Source organism: Acromyrmex echinatior, chromosome 18 (assembly GCF_024713525.1).
Source record: "Acromyrmex echinatior isolate Ae372 chromosome 18, ASM2471352v2, whole genome shotgun sequence".
Classification (NCBI taxonomy): Eukaryota; Metazoa; Arthropoda; class Insecta; order Hymenoptera; family Formicidae; genus Acromyrmex; species Acromyrmex echinatior.
In genome coordinates this window covers 4288384-4311003 of record NC_141869.1, presented here as the reverse complement: position 1 = coordinate 4311003, position 22620 = coordinate 4288384, and the positions used below count along the sequence as shown (strand labels likewise).

The 22620-nt window shown below is 36.3% G+C and overlaps 1 protein-coding gene across 1 annotated transcript in view; it reads right to left on the bottom strand.

The window, feature by feature from the left end:
- The window catches only part of LOC105144873 (Sox box protein 14), a 31943-nt gene extending 21892 nt beyond the window's left edge, over positions 1 to 10051 (bottom strand). Inside the window, exon 1 of the mRNA XM_011054084.2 lies at positions 9071 to 10051. Coding sequence (XP_011052386.1) covers positions 9071 to 9181 — 111 coding nt within the window. The 5' untranslated portion in view covers positions 9182 to 10051. The remainder of the gene's footprint in view (positions 1 to 9070) is intronic.
- Between the last annotated feature and the right edge of the window lie 12569 nt (positions 10052 to 22620).

Genomic DNA, 22620 nt, shown 5'->3' with positions numbered 1-22620 from the left:
TTACAAATATATAAAAAACAAAAATACCGCAAAGTGTTCCGTAAAGTCCGTAATAACTTTAAGCTTAAAGATAAATTCCTTTTAATCATTCTGGGACGAAAAAAAAATCTGAATACCAAAATGTCGAGGTTGTAATAAGTTTTTTAATTATACATTAAAAATTTGCGAATTATACCGCTTAAAATTTATGCGTTCAGGTGTGTTACAATGCAAAGTGCTAAAAGCAAAAGCTAATTATCGTCTCTTGTTAACATAAGATTACATATGCGAAGATAAAATTACTGATATTTTTCATGTTAAAAAACATTTTTTTCGATATTTTTGATATTAGGCTTTTCCTCTCAAAATGATTTCGAGAATCTTCCCTTGTTATACGGTCTTTACGGGATACCCTTGTATACGTATTTATTCTTATTTATTTTTTTATTTTATTTTATTCATTGTATATCGATGTACATTACAAATGGAAGTGGAAAACAAAATGTACTAAAGTAAAACGCATACAAAAACGCAATTGGAGAGGTACCAGTAAAACTGCTGCTACAATGTCCTTGTGAAAAGCGAAAAATGGATTACATATGCAATAAGCGACATAGAGAGAAGATTAATAAAAGTATTAGCGATAAATATTATTAATTCAGCGTATTATATAGCCACTACCACACTGTATTAATATTGCAATGTAACTATACGATTATAGATAATCCAACATTCTTAATGGAAGCATATCCATCAGAAATATCTTAGACTGAGATTCTCAATTTTTTCTAATTTATATAAATTGTATTTTGTAACAATAGCGTAGTTGCACCGTATTACTAGTTGGATATGTACAGTATTAATCCCATTATATACATTATATGATACAGTCATTAGTATAGCTGCAATAGACTTACATATATATTTATGTACATAATATTTTATTTATTTAAAAAGATGCTTTTGCAGGTATAAACATATTTTAATTTATCAGCAATTATTTGAGGAACTTAATAGAGCTGCAGTCATACTAGTGCAATTTATAATATATTTTATCTGACCATATCTATTTGGAAATAATCGTATAATTACATTTGACATATCGACCTATTAATGGTGTTTATTAAGATCGCTATTATATACAAAAAATAGTTCTATTATGAATTAACTACATTGGTATGATTATTAGTCTCTTTACTCCGTATATATGATACATAATGTACATAAGAATAATATACATAAATAAATAATAATAATTATGTAATAATAAATATACAGTAGACCCCATTACATCTTAGATATCTTGTAGAAACTTAAATAGAAATTTCAATTTTATAAAAACAGAAACATATAGTCCTAAAGAAAAATCTGGTAATTCGATTTCGCTTGAACGAGTCTAGTTCCAGTACTGTGATGACTGTTGGTCTTTATTTCTCTATATTATTTTCCTTCTAAAAATAAAAAAAAAATAAAAAAAATTTAATCATTCCATAAATTATTTTAAGCAATATTTCCATGCAGATATTTTGCACATATTTTGCGTGCAACATGCTAAAATTTTACATTACTAAGAAAATATTTTGTGAAATGCCATTGAACAGGGTTAGGACTGACTGACCTCGGAGTAACAGAGAAACTTTGTAGATCTAGATTATATTATACATTGGAGACTGTTTTAATTCCATCCGCTAATTTTACTACTATTACTACTATTACTACTAATATCGCCCTTATAGAAATTCAACTTAGTACCTTCAAATTAATACTTCTCATTTAATAATACAGAAAAGTAGTGATTAATTATTTTGAGTACTTATGGCACTGTTATTAACTTCAATACTCAAAATAAATATAATTAATCATTACTTTTCGGTATTAAATTTTTACAAGAAAATATAAAGACACATGTTTCGTCTAACATTCCAATCACACACCGTCAACAGTCAAACAATATATTTAATTATCGCTCAAACCTCACACTTTCTACATTTATTTAGAACCATAAAATACACAGTTGGCTTCAATTGGTTGGCAGGAAAATTGCGTTCGATATTCCGACGTGACGCGAGGATCGCAGACACGATTGACGCTAAACGTGACAAGGCTCGCCGTTCTCAATAATCATTTTCGTAAATAGAATAATCGTGCGAGCGCGAAATGTCACGTTCACGCGTACGCGTGCGGGGAAAGTGGCAATGATTTGCGTTTTGCTTACGCACCAATACGTGAATACGTCAGTAGGGGCCGACCACCGACAGTCGGTCTACCATCCAGCGTTACTGGTAATTGTGCTCGTCCCACGATGAAAACGCGAGACCTTTTTTCCAACCGCGTTCGCGCCATCGCACCGGATGCGCTTCCCAGAACATCCGACTTATCCCCCGCGCCGTCGCGTTATCACGCGAGCTTTCCATGAAAGCGAGCCGATCCGCGTATCCGCTCATTGCTTTTTACTCCCGATAGCGGAACCCTTCTCTCCGTGACCGCGAGATCGATAGAAGTCTGGTCCCTCGATTAAAATTCCGCGCTATGCCTGTTCATGTCGTCGCAATGGGAACGGATGGTATCCGAAGAAACGCGTTATCTCGCCACCGCGCATTTACCGTGATTATTTTCAATCGCTTACAGGTTGCAATATCTTTTTAGATGAGCCAGTAGATACGCGGATGTAGAGAAAATAAATGCGCAAGTAGCAAAGTTTAATTACAAAGAAGCAAATGTGATGAACAATAATCAGAGCTGACACTAGATGTTTACGTGTGCATTTTATTAATCCTTCATGACACATTCTGGATTTTTATCAGGCATTCTGGATCTTTTTTGTCCAGTTCAAATTTTTTTATCGTTTCAGATTTTCAAGAAATCTAGAAAAAAATTCAGGATTACTTTTCAACATATCTGCTATGTTGCCGAATTGTTATTTAACTCAATTTTTGTTTAAACCTTTATTTAATAAAAATTGAAAATTTATGCCAAGAAATTTGAGAATAAAATCTCGTAGAGAAAGGGTAATCTGGGTAAAAAAAAAAAAGACTTAGTATGCATACGAAGGATTAAATATCAAAAATAATTAATTCTAATAAAAAACGTAAATGCGCACATATGACACACTTAGTGTCGGATCTGATTGGCATTTATTTTTTTATGCTTTATATTCTTCAGAGCTTTTTATATAGGTACACTTTTCTTGCCAAAATGCAATGTCGTCAATAAATCAGTGAGAAAATCGATTATTTTTCAATGACGGATAACTGAAAATCTGCGACTTGTCTGCGTCGCGAGAATTACGTTCAATGTCGATAGCAAAAGACAAGAGGCCGGCCACGTATTTAACGGTAAATGCACGGCGTAAATCTAACGAAACTCACGTCACGCGAATGCCGGCAGCACGCGTTCGACTTCGAAATCGTCGTTAACGTCGGTGCGCGCTTGTCTCTATTAGAAAGGCTCGCGTATACCGTCAAGGCTACAGGTAATCGGGATAATTTGATGGGATTGTACCTATCAGGAAAGAAGGAGGCGGACGGGCGAGAGGAGGAGTGAAGGAGGGAGAGACGGAGGCCAGAGAGGCCGAGAGCAGTCAAAGAGAAGTTCAGAGGGCCAATTTACCGGACGAGATTAAGCCCGCGAGAAAAAGAAATTGGAATCGAGACGAAAATTACGGATCCCACGTTCCCCGCCGAGTCCTTTTTTCGTCCTTCCCATGCGCCGCGCCCTAACACACACGTACGATTTATTTCCGAAGCGACGTAAATCAAAATGTCGAAAAATGCGCACGGCAATATCGGTCCATCGGACGTGATCGCCATTCGCCGTGTTAAGGGAATAAAATTTGAAATCGAACGATATTGCAACTGAGAGACTCTTACGAATGAAAATTAGTTTCACTTCAGATACGTAGGAAGAAATCTATAGACGTTGCTCAAGTTTTCAGATTAAGTTATTGTTTAAAATGTCATGAACCGATCAGAGAGAGCACCGTATTAGTATCTTAAAGCATTGCTTCAGATGATTTTAAAATTACGTACGGACTATGAATACCGCCCTTATATTATGTATAATACGAGGTATCAAGTGTTTTTATGAGTCTTAATTTTAAACAATAATATTAAATAATCCAAAACGCTATATAAATAAATCGAATAAGTGATAAATCCAATTAAAATAAATTAAATAAATCAGGTTAGTGATAAATGAAATTAAAGAGAATCAATCTTGATAGTAATATTTTTATACATTAATTCTAAATACATTTTTTATTTTATAAACCGCGTACCGAACTTGAAACAATCATAACTGTAATTGAAATAATAATAAAGGGCGAGTGAGAGTACAAAATTCTGCGCAATAATTCGTGCGCTAAAAATTATATTATATTTGTTTCTTTTTACATTGACTAACAAGACTCATCAATTAATTGTAAGAAAGAATAAATATAATATAATTTTTAACGCATGAATTATCGTACTGAATTTTACTCTCACTTGCTCTTATTAAATAGATACTTGTTGGTCAAATCTCCAGAGTTTAATTTTTATTATTTTTTATAAAATAATAATACACACACAATTAAATGTAATAATATTAGTATCTTAAACCACTGTAAAAAATTTATTGCGAAAAATATCTCAGCCAGGAAAGGTCTCTACTTTAATTTTAGCAAAAGATCAATGGCAGACAAATTATACGATTAATAAAACATCAACATTTCAAGACACATCTTAAATATTCTGCGTACGATATTCTCTCTCCCATTCCCTCTTGTCGTCGCGCGAATTCCAGACGAATATTATGACGCACTTGTTGCGATTTCACGCAAATATCGCAAGGCGGATGTAACGAAGATTTGATAACGCTCAGTGCGACGTTACAGCATGTCAAGGGAGATTAAGATAGCTAACGCAATTACGATGCAACACGGACGAATCAGATAGAAAAAGGAAAGATATATTTGTTTCGGATGCAGATAAAAGAGCGATTATCTTGAATCATTCTCACATCTTTTTCTATATTACTAAGCTCAATATTAATCTCCCAAGTAAATAATATGATCTCTCCGTTTACGTTAAGCGGACGTTAAGTAACGAGATTGATCTTTCACAAATAAAACATTTCAGCAATATTAAGTTGAAAATGCGTAACGCATCGTAATTGTACGGGGAAGAGATACGATTTAAATCCGCATTTCTTGGCATGCAGGAGTTAAGTAATAGGACCTCCAACGATCCGCGAAGCTGCGGATATTGTGTGGAACACATGATCGTATTCCCGATTCATGCTTACAGAGTACGATCGATCGGTCGAAATGGACGATCATGGTGCAACCGTCAAATTACAGGCTCTCGAACGGAACGAGCGCAGCGTGGCGCGGCGCGGCGCGGTGGCTGGAGACGTGCGTGCGAAATCAAAAATCACGACGATGACGCGATCGATCGATTATTCCGCGCCGCGAACCGATACTCGTACCGGGGAATGTTATTTCCCCGGAGCGATACAAAATACATAACCGCGCGAAGGACTACCTGGTCGGACCGAACTCTAGAATTAGAGACCTGAGTCATTAAAGTCCCGAAGGATAATTGACCGGTCTCGAAAGGAGATTTGAGACCGGAGGACCTACTCAGAAAAATGTCGATGTATCGGCCAAGAAACTCCCAAGTAAATTACGCATACGAGGGAGGAATTACGCATCCGGTCCGTGTATCGAGGCTCGGAAAGCAGAACTTGAGGTCTGGAAATATCTATGAATTTTCACGCGAGCCATATGGCGATACCCTGTTCGTTTCGTCGCCCACGAGGAAAGGCGGCGACGCATAAGTACACGCACGCACCGGAAACGCATGGGTTTAAAAAGCGAGGATGGTGTTTCATCGCCGCTTGCATGGGTTCGCAGCAGGCGTACTCTAAATTGTGCCTTAAGGATTTTTCTCTCATGTTTTTTTCGATCCATCTCGCCCGAGACCCCGAGACCTTTCGAGGAAAAACTTCCCCTTCGAAAAGGATCAAGTTAATCCGGTCAGTATTTCTGATACAAAAAGAGATTAAAAGTCCACTTTCTGATTTACGTCATGTTCATCTCTTGTGTTCAATTTTTTAATGCCTGACAACATTTATATCATTACTGCGAATTTCTGATATTTTAATTTTCTCCACCGAATTTAAAATACTTTGAAAGTGACTTTAAAAGTACAGTCAATATTTTGATTGTGAATTTTTATAAATAAATGTAAATTTGTTAAAAAAAAAAGTAAAATACAATTCGATTTCTATGGTAGTAGAAATTCATTCTTAAAGAGATATTGCTGGCGAAAGATGGAAAATTTCATATAGTGAAGATTAATATTGTACATTGAATGTCTCTCCTCCTCTTTCGACAGCAAAAGGAGCATAAATACACTTCTATATTTAGAAAACGACCGATTTCTTTCGGTCAAAGACACTGCCGCGAAAAGACTTCGACAATCGATACATAAGCACGGAAAAATAACACTGTTCATGGACATCTCGAGGAGGACGGGCCTCGCAAACAAACATCGGTCGGTGATATTTTACGTTTCGTTCAACGAGTTATCTTAATGTACTATCGCATTCCGTCAAAGAGGTCTTTTCGACGAATCGAATATTACACCGAGTCATTAGGCAGTATATTGAACTGATCGGCGGGACTTTGCCTTTACGGTTGTTCCACTTTAAAATAACATCTATCTACCTCATTTCTCTGCGCAATCAGGCGTTTCTGTAATCTTTCCGATACAGATTACAGACATCAAAATCAGACAAATTATTTCGTTGATTGAGCGTTTTATTTACTTCACATAAATAATAATTATCATATGGAGAATGGAAATTAATTTTGACACGAGTCAACTTTCGTTGCTAATAGAACAGCTTAATGAATATCTAATAGAAAGGACACTTTCAATTAGACGAAAAAAACGAGCGAAAATTGCTTGCTGTAAAATTGCTTGCGTACAGTGTTTCGAAAAATTGTCGCCCTTCAACTTCCAATCGTGTAACTAACGCGATCGTGCGTCGTAAATTCATGAAAGTCGCATCGATGAATACGAATGAGAATATGCCGTGAAGCAATAAATTTCGTTAATACTAGAGATTAATGTACTTCGCCACGTGCACCGATAAAAATGTAGTTTACAGCCCACTTTGAGCGGCGCGCGCGCACGTCCCTTCGAAATTATTAACGATATCGTGAGCGTCATTTTGCGCTATTTCCGTCGGTTGAACTTGATTCCGCGAGGAAAACTCATTCTTGGGACATTAATCCGGCTTAAGAAGAACCCAATGCATCGAAATGCAGCCATGCAGCAATATTTGGCAGCGAATCTGTGACGAGACTAAACAGCGCTTTCGAAAATCTTTACCTGCGCCGCTTTCAAAATAAACAGCTTGACCCTCGTCACGTGGAATCCATTGGGACCGGTATATCTCGTCGAATGCATGCAGTCTTTCTTCCCTTTGATTATCGCGTATTATTAAAAGGTTCCTTCGGGAAAGAAAGGAAATCGCAGGTAAGTACGACCGAAGTTCAACCTGAATTCTTATTTCACCAAATAAAATTCTATTAAGTCCGAGCCAGACCCGCTGTTCACCTTTCAAAGATCAATTTAATGATCAGTTTGCAGTGCAAAACAACGTTCTAACTACGTAATTATACTACGTAATATTCGAATATAGAACGATTTTCTGTCTAATGCGAAGCGATTTTTGTTTCGGCGTTTCAAACGATGCGAAGTGTAACTATTGTGATGTCAGTTTGTCGAATATCGACGATGTGTTTTATCGACGGTATAACAATAAGATATCTTTCTCAATGAGAATTTGTTCGCTTTCCGCGCGAGTCTCTATGACAGCTGAAGGCCCAGTTTTCCATTTTGTGATTAAACTAATATAAAAAATTATATTTTTCTAATTATATTAAATAACACTACGAAGAAAATTACTAAATCTTAATATACATTTCTTTAAATGATACTAACTAAACATTTACTTCTAGTAAATATTTACTTAGAACTATTTGAACAAATACTTTTTAAAATTTAGTTTTTTTTTTTTCAGTGTATTAATCACTAAATTGATGGGTTACTTTTAAAGTTATCATTATAAAACTAACAGTCTAGTGATTAATCATAGCTAGAAAAACACAACTTTTATATCATCATTAGGTTAAGTGGGCAAGTCTAATCACAAGTTAATGAAAAACCAGATAATGGAAAACCGGGATATAATAATTACAATCCGAAAAAAATACCGTTAAGACCCTCGAGAACTAATATTGTAAAAATAAGGGATTTGGCTGCCGAAGTAAAAATAAATGTCAAAAAATAATAGAATTAATCCTTGACAAAATATTTTTTTTCTCAAATAGACATTAGTCAAAAAAGATTTTCCGAAAGCTGATTTTTTGCATGCGCCCCTTCGAATTTTCACGCACCATTTTATAATTCCTCAAAAACTAAGCATACCCCCTTCCAGACAAATTTAAAATTTTTTAAGAACTGATTTTTCTAACATGCTCCCTCTAATTTACAGAAAAATTTAAAATTCTCCAAAAGTTGATTTTTTTTTAGCAAGTTTAATAGCTAAATAAGTTGACATAGCAAATTTTAAGATTACCTGAGAATTTTGACTTTCTAACTTTGACTCTCAAATTTCCAAACAAGTTAAAATTACATGAGAACTAACTTTTTTAGTATAATATGCCTTCAAATTTTCAAGCAAGTTTCAGATTCCGTAAGAGTACACTTTTCTAGCATGCTCCCTCAAATTTCCAAGATAAGGTAAGAAGTTCTTTAGATGCAAATTTGAAATAAGTTTCTTTTCATTGAGAACTTCTTAATTTTTTTTTCACTTTATGAGATATTTATGGATCAAAAAATAATTATTCAAATATCTCAAAAAGTAAATTTAGAAAAACCCTAAGTAACGGCCGCTCATAAGATAAGAGTAAAATCGTTGCGAGAAAAATTTCCGCTTGAAATTTTTCCGGATCTCCCCCGCGATGAGAATTTTATGAAAAAAAATATCCCTCAAGTGCTTTCCTCGTGCTATGGAAATGCCAATTCTAATTACTTACCCTCGTGGCATCCGAATACGGCGTGGGAGAATTCTCATTCACGAGATACGATCCAAACTTGATGGATACCTCCGACGAACTCGAGGGGCTCTCTTGCTGCGTTGGCAGCATTTTCGGGCTGCTTCCGAAATAACTTCACGAAAAAACTCCACTTCACTTCAATTGAACAACGACGTCAAGTCGGCGACTCGCATCACAATTCCGCGCGCTTCGACAGCGAAGTGTGACTCGAGAATTATTTTCTCGTCGTTCACTCTCGCAATCGATCACTCGTCGCGAACGATCTACCCTCTATCGGGTTCTCTCACTCAAATTTCACGCACCTTCGCGTGGAGACAAATCCAACGATCTCACCGTGCGAAACGTTTTCCAAACACAATCCAAAAAAAAAAAAGAGTGCTCCGCCAGAAGAAATTCAAGACACATGCGTGTTCAAAGGATTTAGCGTCTATCGCATTTATCGAGCGTTAATCGGCGAGGCGAAAAATTACGAAAGGATGTAAACACGTAGTTTCCTCTCTCGTGAACGCGACTCGACTGTGGATGATGGACCGTGGCGTGAATCCAACGCGTCGGGTTATCCCTCGATTGGCACGACACACTTCCTCCACCTTCTGCTACTTGCAGTTGATCTGTGCGCGAGACGCGACGGTTACGTGCGATTCCTACGGTGCCGCACGTATTTATTCCGTATATATCCACGTGCTCGCCGAGAGCAGCCGATAAAGGCGCGCGTTCAATCGCTATCCTTCCGTCGTCTGAGTGGACTCTCCTCCTTTCTCTTCTCTCGTCCTCTCGATATTCAGAATATTGACAACGTGCACGCGCGTTCCAAGACTCCTAAGACGTTTTATGATCCTCTCACAGTCGCTCGTCGATCACGAACTGACATCCTCGCCCGCTCCGAAGAGAAACGTTTCGATGCTCGTTTCACGAGCGCTCATAAGCTACTGACTGTACGATCGGCTACTCGTGCTATACCTCCAGCGCTCAGCTGAGTATCCCTACTCTCGGGTCGCAGTTACATCGCGCCGACCAATCCGCATCCGGCAATCCCTCCCCCGCCTCGTCCCCTCTTCGTCCACTGCATCTCGACCAGCGTTCGCAGTGTTCGCACTCACTCCGCCGCGCTACGTCGAGCTGCGCGCACGCATACGCACGAGTTGCGTCGCTTGCCTGCCTATATCCTTAAACTCGATCGCTAATCAGCCACTGTCAGTGTCAAACACGGTCGTAGCTTCTCGCCGTCACGCGCTGCGCCGTCATTTCTTTTTTTTTTTTCTCATTGATCCTCGAGGTTTTAACGAGAGAATTACGGTGATCATTTTACAGGAAAGAGATTGGTGTAGCGGATGATGGATATAATTATTTGATATATCTAATTATATAATTATATTAAATAATTACAGCTTAATTAAATACAACTCAATTTTTATTCGTATTTTCTATACAATATGATTGCGATATAATCATATTTAATATAATTATATTAAATGAGATAGTATTGCAGTCTTACTGCGTAAAAAATGTAAATAAGAATGAAGTTGTTAAATCACCGTGACTGAATCTAATCGAGAATTATTCTCGAATTGAAATGAAGATTCAAGTTCGGATGTTTGTATAAACAGCAATGAGTCGGGGGCCGCGAATAAAAAATAAAATCCGGACCCTCTTTAGTTTAGTTTATAAAGCTCAAACGTTAGATAAGATAAGGCAGGCATTCTCAGGAGGGTTATAGGCACACAGATGAAAGCGAGTGATCTGATAGTCGATGTCCTTGCTCTCCCCGCGATTAGTTTAATCCTGGCGCAACTCGGCGCGACCGCGAATATCGCGTTATACCGGTTTGGATACTCGGACGTCGTGCCTGCGGGGGCGTAAAAACATGCGAAATTAAGAGATTACGATCAGCGCGGCGGAGCACTTTCTCATATGACGGGCTTTTGAATGCGTCCTTACGTATGCCAGATAATATATCTTGCGAGAAGGCGTGTGTATATGCCGCGGAGGAGAAATTTGAATCGTAAACCGTTAATTTAACCTCCGCAGACTTTAAGACGACCTCCGAATAACGTCTTCAACAACACGTTTTTATTTTAATCGATTTTTTTTCGAACTTCTATATTTTTGTTGTTGTAAGAGAGACTGATTTCTGTGGGACAAATACGAATAAATATATTAAACGTAAAATTTTTCAAGTAAGAACTCTTGGCGCAAGGTAGTCAAGTTTGATAATTTCACAATTCTCAAGATCGCAAGATAAAACTGTCGTTTAAATGCAGAGTAATTTACAATTTTTTTTTTTAACGGGAGGAATTATGTGTCTCCTTTTTTTAAACAGGATAATTCGATTAGCGGTGTCGATATTTATTAAATGAACGCTCATTGATCACTGCACGGATTTCTTATCACTATTTATCGAGCACATTGTTTACTTTAGCGCACAGCTGAGTGATCGTGGGATCGTAAAAATGATTTCTTCCTGCTTCACGCGCGTCACGTATTAAAGTGCACGGATACGGCGTTGTATAGGGAAAAATAGTAGTGTGGTAGACTTTACGCGTAAACAGGTTTAGTCAGCCCCGGATACTCTTGTTTCCTTGAACATAATGTTCGACGCGCCGTGCCATGCCTAGGGGAGTTGCATAATAGCACTCGAATCACATTTTCTATTCTCATAGAAATTCTCTGGAGCCACATTAGCCCGGCCAAGCGTTTTGCGTGGCCCCATCCGGAGACATTTTTTTTTTTCCAGTATCTAATTATTTTACGAGGAAACAGCAATTTTCGGACCATTTCATCGAGACTATTCAAATCACAATACAATAATGATACGTTGAATTATTTGATTGCGTTACGCGTATTTTATTTCTATAGAATGACAATATTTGCCTTATGTTCAGCCAGCTGGACTGTTGTAATTTCGTTTCACAAAAAGGATTAGACTCCATTCTAATGTCTGTGAATTGCTAGAGGGAAAATACGTCTAAATTCAATAGGAGTGGAGTAATTATTTTTTCGAAGAGATATTGTAGAGACTTTTACAGAATTTACAAAAATTACTAATAGAAAATTACTAATATTTATTGGTTGCATTAATCCTTCAGAGCTGGGTCTACAAGACCTATTTAATTTATATATTTACACTACAAGAAAAATACTTAAAAATTTATTTGAGATATAATGTTTATTTTTTTACGATTAATATAAGAGATATATTTTACAGAAATATGAATTCCATCATAACAGTCGAATTTTTTATAATCAAATATCGTCACAAGAAAACGTCACAAATAACATTTGCTTGTAAGTATTTCTTGCAGTGTAATTAAAAAGCACTAATTAATTTTAAGGAGTCAAAGTGATATAACTCGTATAAGAAAGAATAAATATATAAGTATATTTTAATGAGAATAATACAGATATAACATAAAGAAAATTGACATTTTTGACAAAGAGATTTATAATTGAGTGATCTAATAGACCCACCATCAGAAGAGTTAATCTCATTCTAATTTATCAAGTTTCATCGAGAGGCAGTGCTCACAGATGTTCTATGTCTCATAAATAAAACAGTGAGATACGTTATTCAATTTGACAGCAAGATCCGTAACGTCAATTTGCGCTTCAATTTCGCGAGAATCGAAATCATTGAAAATTCCTTGAGACTCGATCGATTCCGCAATTTTCATGGCAATTACCGCTCTCTTTATAGAGCCGGGATTTTTTTTTTTTTTCCGGTAAATGCCCCGATCTATAAATGCAGTACAGCAGAAGACGTGTGTGCACTCGCCAGTCGTTTCATCTACGATATATTTTTAGTAGTCACGCCAACACGAGACGGGACGGAACGACTCTCTCGTACACGCGAGCGAGACGGACCGTCCAAATTCTTTATTTTGCGCAAACACGTCAAGAGCGGCGCACGCTGAAAGTCATACAAATATAAACCATATATATTGCCGGCCTAACGAAACTCTTTCGGCGAAAACGGCGGACGAGAACGGCGACGAGAACGGCGTCTACTTCTCCGGCCGTCTTTCACGCTTGCGAACCGCGACCGCTTTCGACGAGGAAGCCTTGCGCAACGTGATCAGCCCGTGAACCGAAGTTCCCATGCTATCAAATAAAACCGCATCCTTCGACGACGTTTCAGAAATGACGATTCTCTCACCTCCAATTCGTCTCGACGTGTTCCTTTTTCACGGTCGGAATACGAGGGGGTCGGATCTCTTAATTTTTAGCAGAGCGACAAGTCATTTATGCTCGCGAATACGTCGTTCTCACCTGACTAGGGAGGCCCATTCCTCTTTTCCTTTTATTTTAGATCACATTGTCAAGGTTAACTCTCTTGAATATAGGTCAGTTCATCAACGAAATAGATTGTTTCTGCGAAACAAATATTTTTATTTTCAAGGACCATCAGGCTTCAAAGAACGCTTTTTTTCTAGAAAAAAATTCTCTTTTAGTTAATCTGTCAGTTTCTTCGAGCTTAAAAATAAAATTCTTAGTTAACGTGACAGGTCGAAATCTCTTATCAACGTCAACTGATTTTCGTTTGTTCATTTCTGTTCCAAATTTATCTCTTCTATCTCAATGCGAATTTTCCAAACGAAAATGCTGCTTATATATCTGTATCAATAGAAGATAGTCTATAGAGGATCAATAAAGGATCAATACTCTTTCCGCACGTCGGTTTTCCGGAATCGCACGGTTTACCAGTAGACAGGTAACGAGATCCAGGACTCGGGATTTTACCGAGAAAGAGAGAGAGAGAGAAAGAGAAGATTGGAGCGATCGAGGAGAATGGTGAGACGTCTAGGATTTGGCGGTGTTCGTATTTCAAGAGGCAACATAAAAGCGATATAGGTCGACAACGGTGATGGCGGTTCGATCCAAGGTCTCAAACGTTAGGTCCCCGAATTGAGGTGAAGCAAAAAGGAAACGGTCTCACCAGGCTCTCCCTCTCCCTTTTCGCTAACGGAAAAAAGTATCGTCCGGTCCGATGGGTGCGGTCTCGTCGTCGCTTTAACCGGATGCTAACTGCAACTCGAGAATATTAAACGCCGATGTTGGACGCCGTGCCGATGTGTTTACGAGAAGTGCACCGCGATACTATCCGTGTCCTATACGCCACTCTCAGTTCAGTCTCGCCTCCTCACCGCGATAATCATTCATTAGAAAAATCTTCTTGCTGACCGATATCGTTACCGATGTCCTGTGTGCCTCTCAGTGTCAGTATTTTCCACTATTCGCGAAGAACATCTTCTTTATTTGTGTACACTGAGAGAAAAGTATTTGTGATTGTATTTACATTTGATAAAAATTTCTGGTTGAAAATGAACGAAAGATTCTGATCATATAATCAGAATTCTGATTATATATTTCAACGAAATTTTAAAAGATATTTATAGCTCATTCCGTATTTATAGTTTCATATACCAAACCAATATACGATTATTCCCCAAAACGATTATAATTTCGTACCATAAAAATAGTTTTGTATTATTAAATCATCAGTTTATTTAATAAATTCTGCAACAAATTAATATCGGCGTGATAACCAATGATTTAATTGATCATATTAACAAATAGCTTTTACGTTTAACTATAATTATTTTATTAATTATAATTTTATATCATAAACTTTTTATACTTAAAATAGAGTTTTCAATAATTATTTTATTAATTATAAACACAAACACTTCTCTCTGAGTATATAGACTAACGTGTATGTATAATCAGAAATCTGCCTTCGAATTTGTTTGTTTTAAAATGTAACTGACTCTGATGTTGCCGGAAGGGTTTTAATCTCTTGATAATCTCAGAACAAGAATTTATGTCAAGATGTATGATATAGAACTTCAAGATATACGATAGTAATGCACTTGAATGTTTAGAACATCGTGTGTAGAATGTCAAGAATGTTACACTTTCTCAGATTATTTTGTTGAAACAACTTGAAACTTCAAGCAAACAAGCTTCTATCACTGTCTTCAGATTAAAGCGTTTATGTGAAAAATATATACAATATATGTATCTTCCTTTCGATTCTCTCAAACTCTCGTGTAATTTTGATCGCTTGCAGTATATCAGGAAACATAATTCACTCTCGAGAGATACACTCTCTCAGACATGATCAAGATTTTTCGCTGACCCTGTTTAGCGCAATCCTAATCATTCGTATAAACGCGTAATAGATTTTCCATTCCGCGCGCACATTAAAAACATTATAAATAGCCGAGCGAGAAGATAACGCGTAATTCTTTTCGATCGCGCCGCCCCGGGACGTGTGTTGAAATCAATCAATGTTAAGCAGGGTCAATAGTCATGTTGTGGTGCGCGATAAGACTCAAGATCGGAAATTATCTGTGCACGGTAAATACATTTAATCCCGATAGCCCCGCGATGCAATTCCCCCGCAGACACTTCAGCATCGCGTTACACAATGTTAAGAGAGAGTTTACGCATGTCGTATGATGCGTACACACGCATTGTCATAAATTATATTTAATCGCAGCAGCGCGCGAGATTTAATGCAATCATACTTACGATGCGATTATACGTTCCAACAGAATCAGCAATTAATTTCCATTGCTTAATTCATATAGTGGCGGCACTTTCCGTAGCGGGTTTTGATGGTGATTTATATGATTACCATCTCATTCGGCCTTCCCTAAGCATGTTTACGTTATAAAAAAAAAATCTCTAAGCGCGTTTATGACCTAAAAAGAATCTTATCAAGATTTATTCATGCATTTTACAGAATTTTAAATTGAAATTTAATAAAAGTAATTAATAGTTGGATGTGTAAAAGTTGAAAAGTTGAGTTATTTCTGCAGTAATTGTATCTTAGCTGATTTGATTGCAAAACTTGACATAGTGTTAATTAAAAATAATATAAATAAACTATGAATTAATTTATTTTAATATAGACTTTAATTATTTTGTAGCTCCAAACATAAATCCAATAAAAATAAGAAACTGATTAAATGCCTGCCTTAATTTACGAGAAAGAAGATTCAAACATACAATCTATTGACTTTGCGATGTCGACATATTTTAATTTAACTTTACAAATTGTATATAACTTTAATTAAAGTTAATTTAAAAAAGCCTATGTGACCCTCTGTTGATGCGTAATTTGTATATTTACAAAGTGATAAAATACAATTCATAAGAAATTAAAACTTGATAAACGAAGTTAAAAGTAAAATATAAACTTGTAGACATTTCGATCTTGGATTTGAGTTCTCTTTAATTTGACATAAATAATCAAATCGAGTACAAACTAGTTTATACTAAACTTCACTATTTATCGCTATATAAATATAAAACTATATAAAAGGAAATTCCGACGTCCGAAATGTCTACGTTTAGAAACTTTATTTGTATAATTGTAGTTTATTTTACTTTTATTACTCATCGAATATTAAACAAGAACAAAATAATAAATGCAGATTTACATTTTACTTTTTATCGTTATTGATAAACTTCGTTTATCAAGTACATCCGTTATCGTCGTTGATAAACTTCGTTTATCGAGTACATTCTAATTGCTTGCGAAGTATATTTTATTGTATTACGAATATATATTTTGACTCTGTGTACACTCTGTAAGGTTAAATAAAAAATCATGTGTCGATATCGCGAAACAAATAAAAATATACGTTGGATCTTTATTTTCGCTCCACATCAGATTAAGGTAGATATTTAATTCATCAGGAAATCAATCATGAAGTTGACATTAATAATACCAGGTTATCTCTTTCCTACGTGATGCAATATCGGTGAAGTATAGCAAAACCACGGAACGTGACGAATGCGGAGGTTAAAAACCTCCGGCGATGTCCATGAAACGGATAGAAAAGGCGATGCGCTGTGATTTCGACAACGCGAATGACGCAGCTGATTTCGCGTTCGCACGCGAAAGTACATGCACCTCGATTTTCCACGAAAGTGATTTGGCGCGGGACGGGTTATCGTCATTTCGACATCGACGAATGTCTGATTTTGATTAATCCGTTAGGATCCGCGACAGAACCCGGTGTCGCGATAACACTCGTCGATAATACCATCGTTCAATCGGGCATTTGCATCGAATCTTTATGTATGCCATATATCATGAAACATGCGAACGAAAAGTTGAATTATTGGCTGGCTGAAAAGAGATGAATGTACAAATCGTGCCATGTGAGAAAATGAAGGCAGTGAAGGTCTTGTAAAAACTGACTACCTGACTGCTTGCTTCGAATTATTAAGTTTTAATAAGAAATACAGCAGCGTAAAATATATAAAATTATTGCGTGTGTGTCAACGGAAACACGTTTGTAAAGGATAGTCACGCGAAGAAATAATCTTAATAATTATATCCAAGCGTTGTATAACGATGATAAACAAGTTTTGTCAGATATATATTTTTTTTCTCGTATTGATTTTCTTTATAACAAACAGTGAGATACACTGAGAAAAAATTTATAGCATTGGTAACAAAAAAAAAAGAGAATTATTTATAAGTAGCTATTATATATTTATAAGTAGATTATCAGTAGACAATTTTTTTTTAATAATAAAATGTAATGTTTTTTATTAGATAAGCAAAATTTGATGAACCTTTTGATTTAATATAGTATAATTTTATTTGTTTATTCACGTTTTGTAAATAATAATATAAAACCAGATTGTAATTACAAAATCAATTTTGTTTTTTATAATCAACGAAATAATCTATTATGGTAGAGCAAGGAATATTTGCAGAGCTCTCAGAAATGACATCTTCTCGTAAGAGAAATTTGATGTCCACCTACATGAAACGGGGATTAGATACCAATTTCTCGCCACATCATCATCAATCATGACGACCTTTTTTTAAGGCGATTAGTAATCAGTTGATCTAAATCTATAATATATTAGAGGTAGCAACTTCAATTATCTTTACCTTGACATATTGTCAAATTTGTAACCGAGAACAAAAAGTTTTGAGTCAATCGTTATTATAAAATTATTAACAAATAAAGAGAGTTGACAATATAAAATGTGTATTTAACGTTATCATTTAAACTTTACATGGAAAATTGTAAACCCATGTCTTCACTTTGCGTTGTATATAAAGTATATGTGCGAATGCAGTGGATCTCGCTACTCTCTCTACGGGGGGCTTCACCATTGAAAAGTTAGACGGATAAGTTTGGATTGAAATCTCACTTCATAGAAAATTGATAACCCATATAGAACTTCGCTTTCTGGAAAATTGTACACGAAGCGAGTATACTATATGTATTCTAAAAAAAAATGTTATCTCTTGCTTCTAATATCATAATTCATATGTTGTATGATAGAGGTTCAAGAGCCTTAATGTACACAATAGGGCAATCGATCTGTAAACAGTAATTTTTATGCGCAAACGGGATCTTCAGATTGTTTATAATAAATTTAATTTATAATTTAATATAATTTATAGTCATACACTATAATTATTATATTATAATATATTAATAATAATATTTATAATTCTACCCAAAAATATTATAGTTGACCGAAAATAACTATAAATTATATTGAACTATAAATTAAATTTATTATAAACGATCTGAAAGTTCCATTTGCCTATGAATTTATTGCCAACAGTATCGTTGTTGCCATCTCATTTGTCCCACATACATTTACACGCAATTATTATTATTATAACAATAATTATAAAAATGGAGTTTCTAATTATTTTAGAAATTATAGTCACAAAAATATATTACACACACAAATATTTTTTTTCTAAGTGTGTGATTGAACGTTTCGTTAAAATTTTATTCAAACCAACCAATTCAAGGGATTTGAAAACGGCATATGGTTTACAGTAACTCTCAAGCTTAGGGTTCTAACAGGTAAAATTGCTTATTTTCATCACCTGCCGTTCTCTGTCCGTTTATTTTGTCGAAGACGTTAAGAAAAGCTTCACAGCATTCTGGTCAATGGTGCCTTGGACAGTCCTTTTTTCGAAAAATATGTTAAGTCCACAGCAAAATTCAACCGTCATATTATAGATATAGCTACTTAAGTACCTGCGGTCTCGAGGTCTACCTTGATCTTTAAACGCCTGTATCTTCTGGCCAATGAGAATCCATCTCCATGATGTAGCCAACAAATTTAACACATCCGTAACAATGCAGCGACGCAGGTAGCAGGCGAACAATACGACGAAACGCAGCTGAGTTGTAGACAATTTTTCATGGAGATAAAGATCCATATGGTTCTCAAATATTCTCATCAAAAAAGTGCAAGATGTTTTACATGTTGAAAATGATTTTTTTCATCTTATTTAATGAATTTTATTTTATATCGATTACACATTTCTGAGAAAATATTTACTAAATCTTAATACGTTTTTTCATACAATTTTTTTTTATAATATTAACTAAACATTTATTTATAGTAATTTATTTAATAAAATAATGATAGTTAAATAAAATTAATGGTTCTTATATATATATACATAAAAGAATTATTAATTTTATTTTTAAAAATTCAAACAAATGTTTATTAAAATGTTTATTAAAATTTAGTAAATTTTTTTCAATATATTTTTTATTTTTCAACGCAGTATTTTTAATATTATATTATCTGAACATTTTACGATTACTAATATTCTGCTGGAAAAAATTTATCTAAAAATATGCATTTTTAGAATAATGCATAAAATATTGAACTGGATTTGAAAGATTCAGTGTGTAGTCTGCGTATAAAAAATATGTGCATAATCCTTGAGTTAAGATTCTTTTAATATCCGCTTCTTCCATGTTGTATCTTTTAAGGATTTAGAGAAAGATATTCTACTCCACACGTGCGGGACCGCCACGTGGAACTGTGTCAATCGAATAAGCGTTCCATCGCTTCCGTGGCAGTCCCGACGGCTCCAAGTTAATTTTCAAGAAGACACGCTTGACGACCCAGCTAGAGAGGCGGTCGGACCAGCATCGACATAGGTCACCAACGAAAACGTAAGGGGCCAAATGCTAATTCGGCGCGGGCTGATTGCGAGACGAAGCTGAGTTGCCATGCGAAGCGAGCCATTAACATGTAATTGCTTTCCACGAATCCACCTACTCGCGTCCAGTTGCTTTTGATAAAGCTAATTGCGGGTTTGCCCACGCTAATGTCTATTCACGAATATCCTACGAAGTAGGTAGGTAATGATACCCGTCGGCAGAAATAATGCAGGTACTTCTTTCGCGAAAAAAAAAGATGTAGAAAAAGAGAAAAGATGACGAATCCTGTTAGGATTCGCGCGACTGAAAAAAAAACAAGAAATTTTCGCGAAGAGAAAACAACGCGACGACGAATCTCGAGAAGATGTAAATGCGACGTTAAAGTACTTTGATATAATTACATGAAAAGATCGCTGCAAACTTTATGAAGAAGAGGCTGTTGTAAAATTTAAAAAAGTTGCATTGTACCAGAGATGTTATACTTTCTTTTAAAAGTCTACGGTTACTAAACTTTATTTTGTTATTTACTGCAACATTGTAAGATTATAATTTTATTTTATATAAAATAAAATACGTCTACACATTTTACATGGTACAAACAATTCTGTTGAAGTATTTAAAACTTTAGATAAAGAAAAAATAATTTTGTTGAACTATCAAAACGATTATTATATGTAGGACGCTCAAGATGATTAGAATATCAAAACTTTTTGCAACACTCATTATGTTTATATTTCCTACATTATTTCGTTGATCTAGCAAAAATTATTTCCAGATCTGTAGCCACCTAAATTCATAGACACTTCAGCAAAATTGTTCTCGCCGTGTAAATTTCTATTTCTCATTTCCATTAGTAGTCAACTTCTTCAAAATGCTTAGATCATCAATATTTTTCGTTACATCATTCTCATATTGCAGATGCGATTTATCTTGGAGATTCGCGCGAGCAACGCTAGAAATTTCCCACTGTGTTCTAGCAAATTAATAAATCGCATCTAATCATACTGCTCGGGCGTAGTTATCGCTGATGTCTCGCGCGCTACCACGACAGCGCAGCGGCGGGAAGAGGCGTGCGGCGTAGGAACGCCGATTCTGAGAATTAATGCTCGGCTAAAGAAACGCTTGAGATACAACGTTAATTAAGATAACGGTACTCCGATACGAGCGAATAGTAGAGAAAAGAAAGCTCGGGCGAATATGTATCTGACCCTTACCGCGCCGAGGAGCGAATACTGCGCGGTGCCACTAATTAGACGCAGGTAGAAGATTTTTACTCGACCCCTGCCGTCACTTGCACATGGCTGTATCGGATTACTTTACCGAGGGCTGCTAAGCAGTGTCATTTGTACCCGAAGACTTCACGCCTGTTCCCTTCGGTCTTCGGGTTTTAAGTAAATTTCCCTGGCTCGACAAAGTTTCCTCGATAAGATTGCAGCGTATTTCTTCCTTTGCCGGCGCAATTATACACATACGACAGATACCTTTACGTATTGTCTATTCAACGACGGCAAACACGCAATTTGTTTGTAAATAACGTTCATCATAATTTAAAAGAAAACGCTTATCCTTTAAAATTATATTTTCTTGTTCTGTAGATACCAATACCATACCAGTACACGCGATAAATATAAAGATAAGTATTTTTCTTCGCATCAATAATGATGCAACATTACCTCTCGTACGTTCTCGAAAGAGAGAACTGAACAAAGGACCGAATGACCTATCGATTAGCTCTTGATTTCCACGCGCATCGATGCACGATATAAAGCAGCGACAAACGCATGATAAAAGCACGCATTTGATTGATGGCAACAATCGTTTCAATGCACGCATGGAAACCATGAATAATTCCAATTCGAGAGAATACTACCTGAATTGAAAGATCGAAATCGAAACTGTCGAATCATCATTGCGGCGCAATGCGCATAAGATAAGGATACAATTGTATCATTTCCCTCCCCCCCCCCCTCCCTCCTCCCCTCTTTTGCCTCTCACTCCGCCTGGACAATTCCCGGCGAACAATCATTTACAAGTGTGGGTATCTACCCCATATCAATCAGTCGGAGACAATCGGTCGCGATTATACCTTTCTGACGCATCGAACCAATCCGATACGCGTGGAAGAAAAAAAATAACCGCGATTATCTCGCGCGAGATATCCCTCTCCTTTTCCGAAACGACCAGGAACCGAGTACGCGAATGGCGAAGTCCAATCGATTGAAAACCATGTTGCGAAACGATCGTCCTGTTATTGGTCGTTTATTGGTCATATATCACGTATACGGGACCGGCGGAACACCCGCGCCGCATTTCAGCGCTCTGAGTCAGGCTATCAGTCGGTCGCGCAAATCTTGCGCAACTCGCATACAGCTATCTGTAGCTAACAAACATCGAATGCCGCTTTACTTGCACCGCGTCGTTAATGGGGCTCTGCGATACGATATGCCAAACGAGACGAGTCGTACAGAACGACAATCCTCCGAGATCGTGATGATCCCGGCTACTCTTCCTCGCTCCTCGCCTTGCAGGACTAGAATTTGCAGAATAAAGTACCGTGAAAGAGGAACGAAG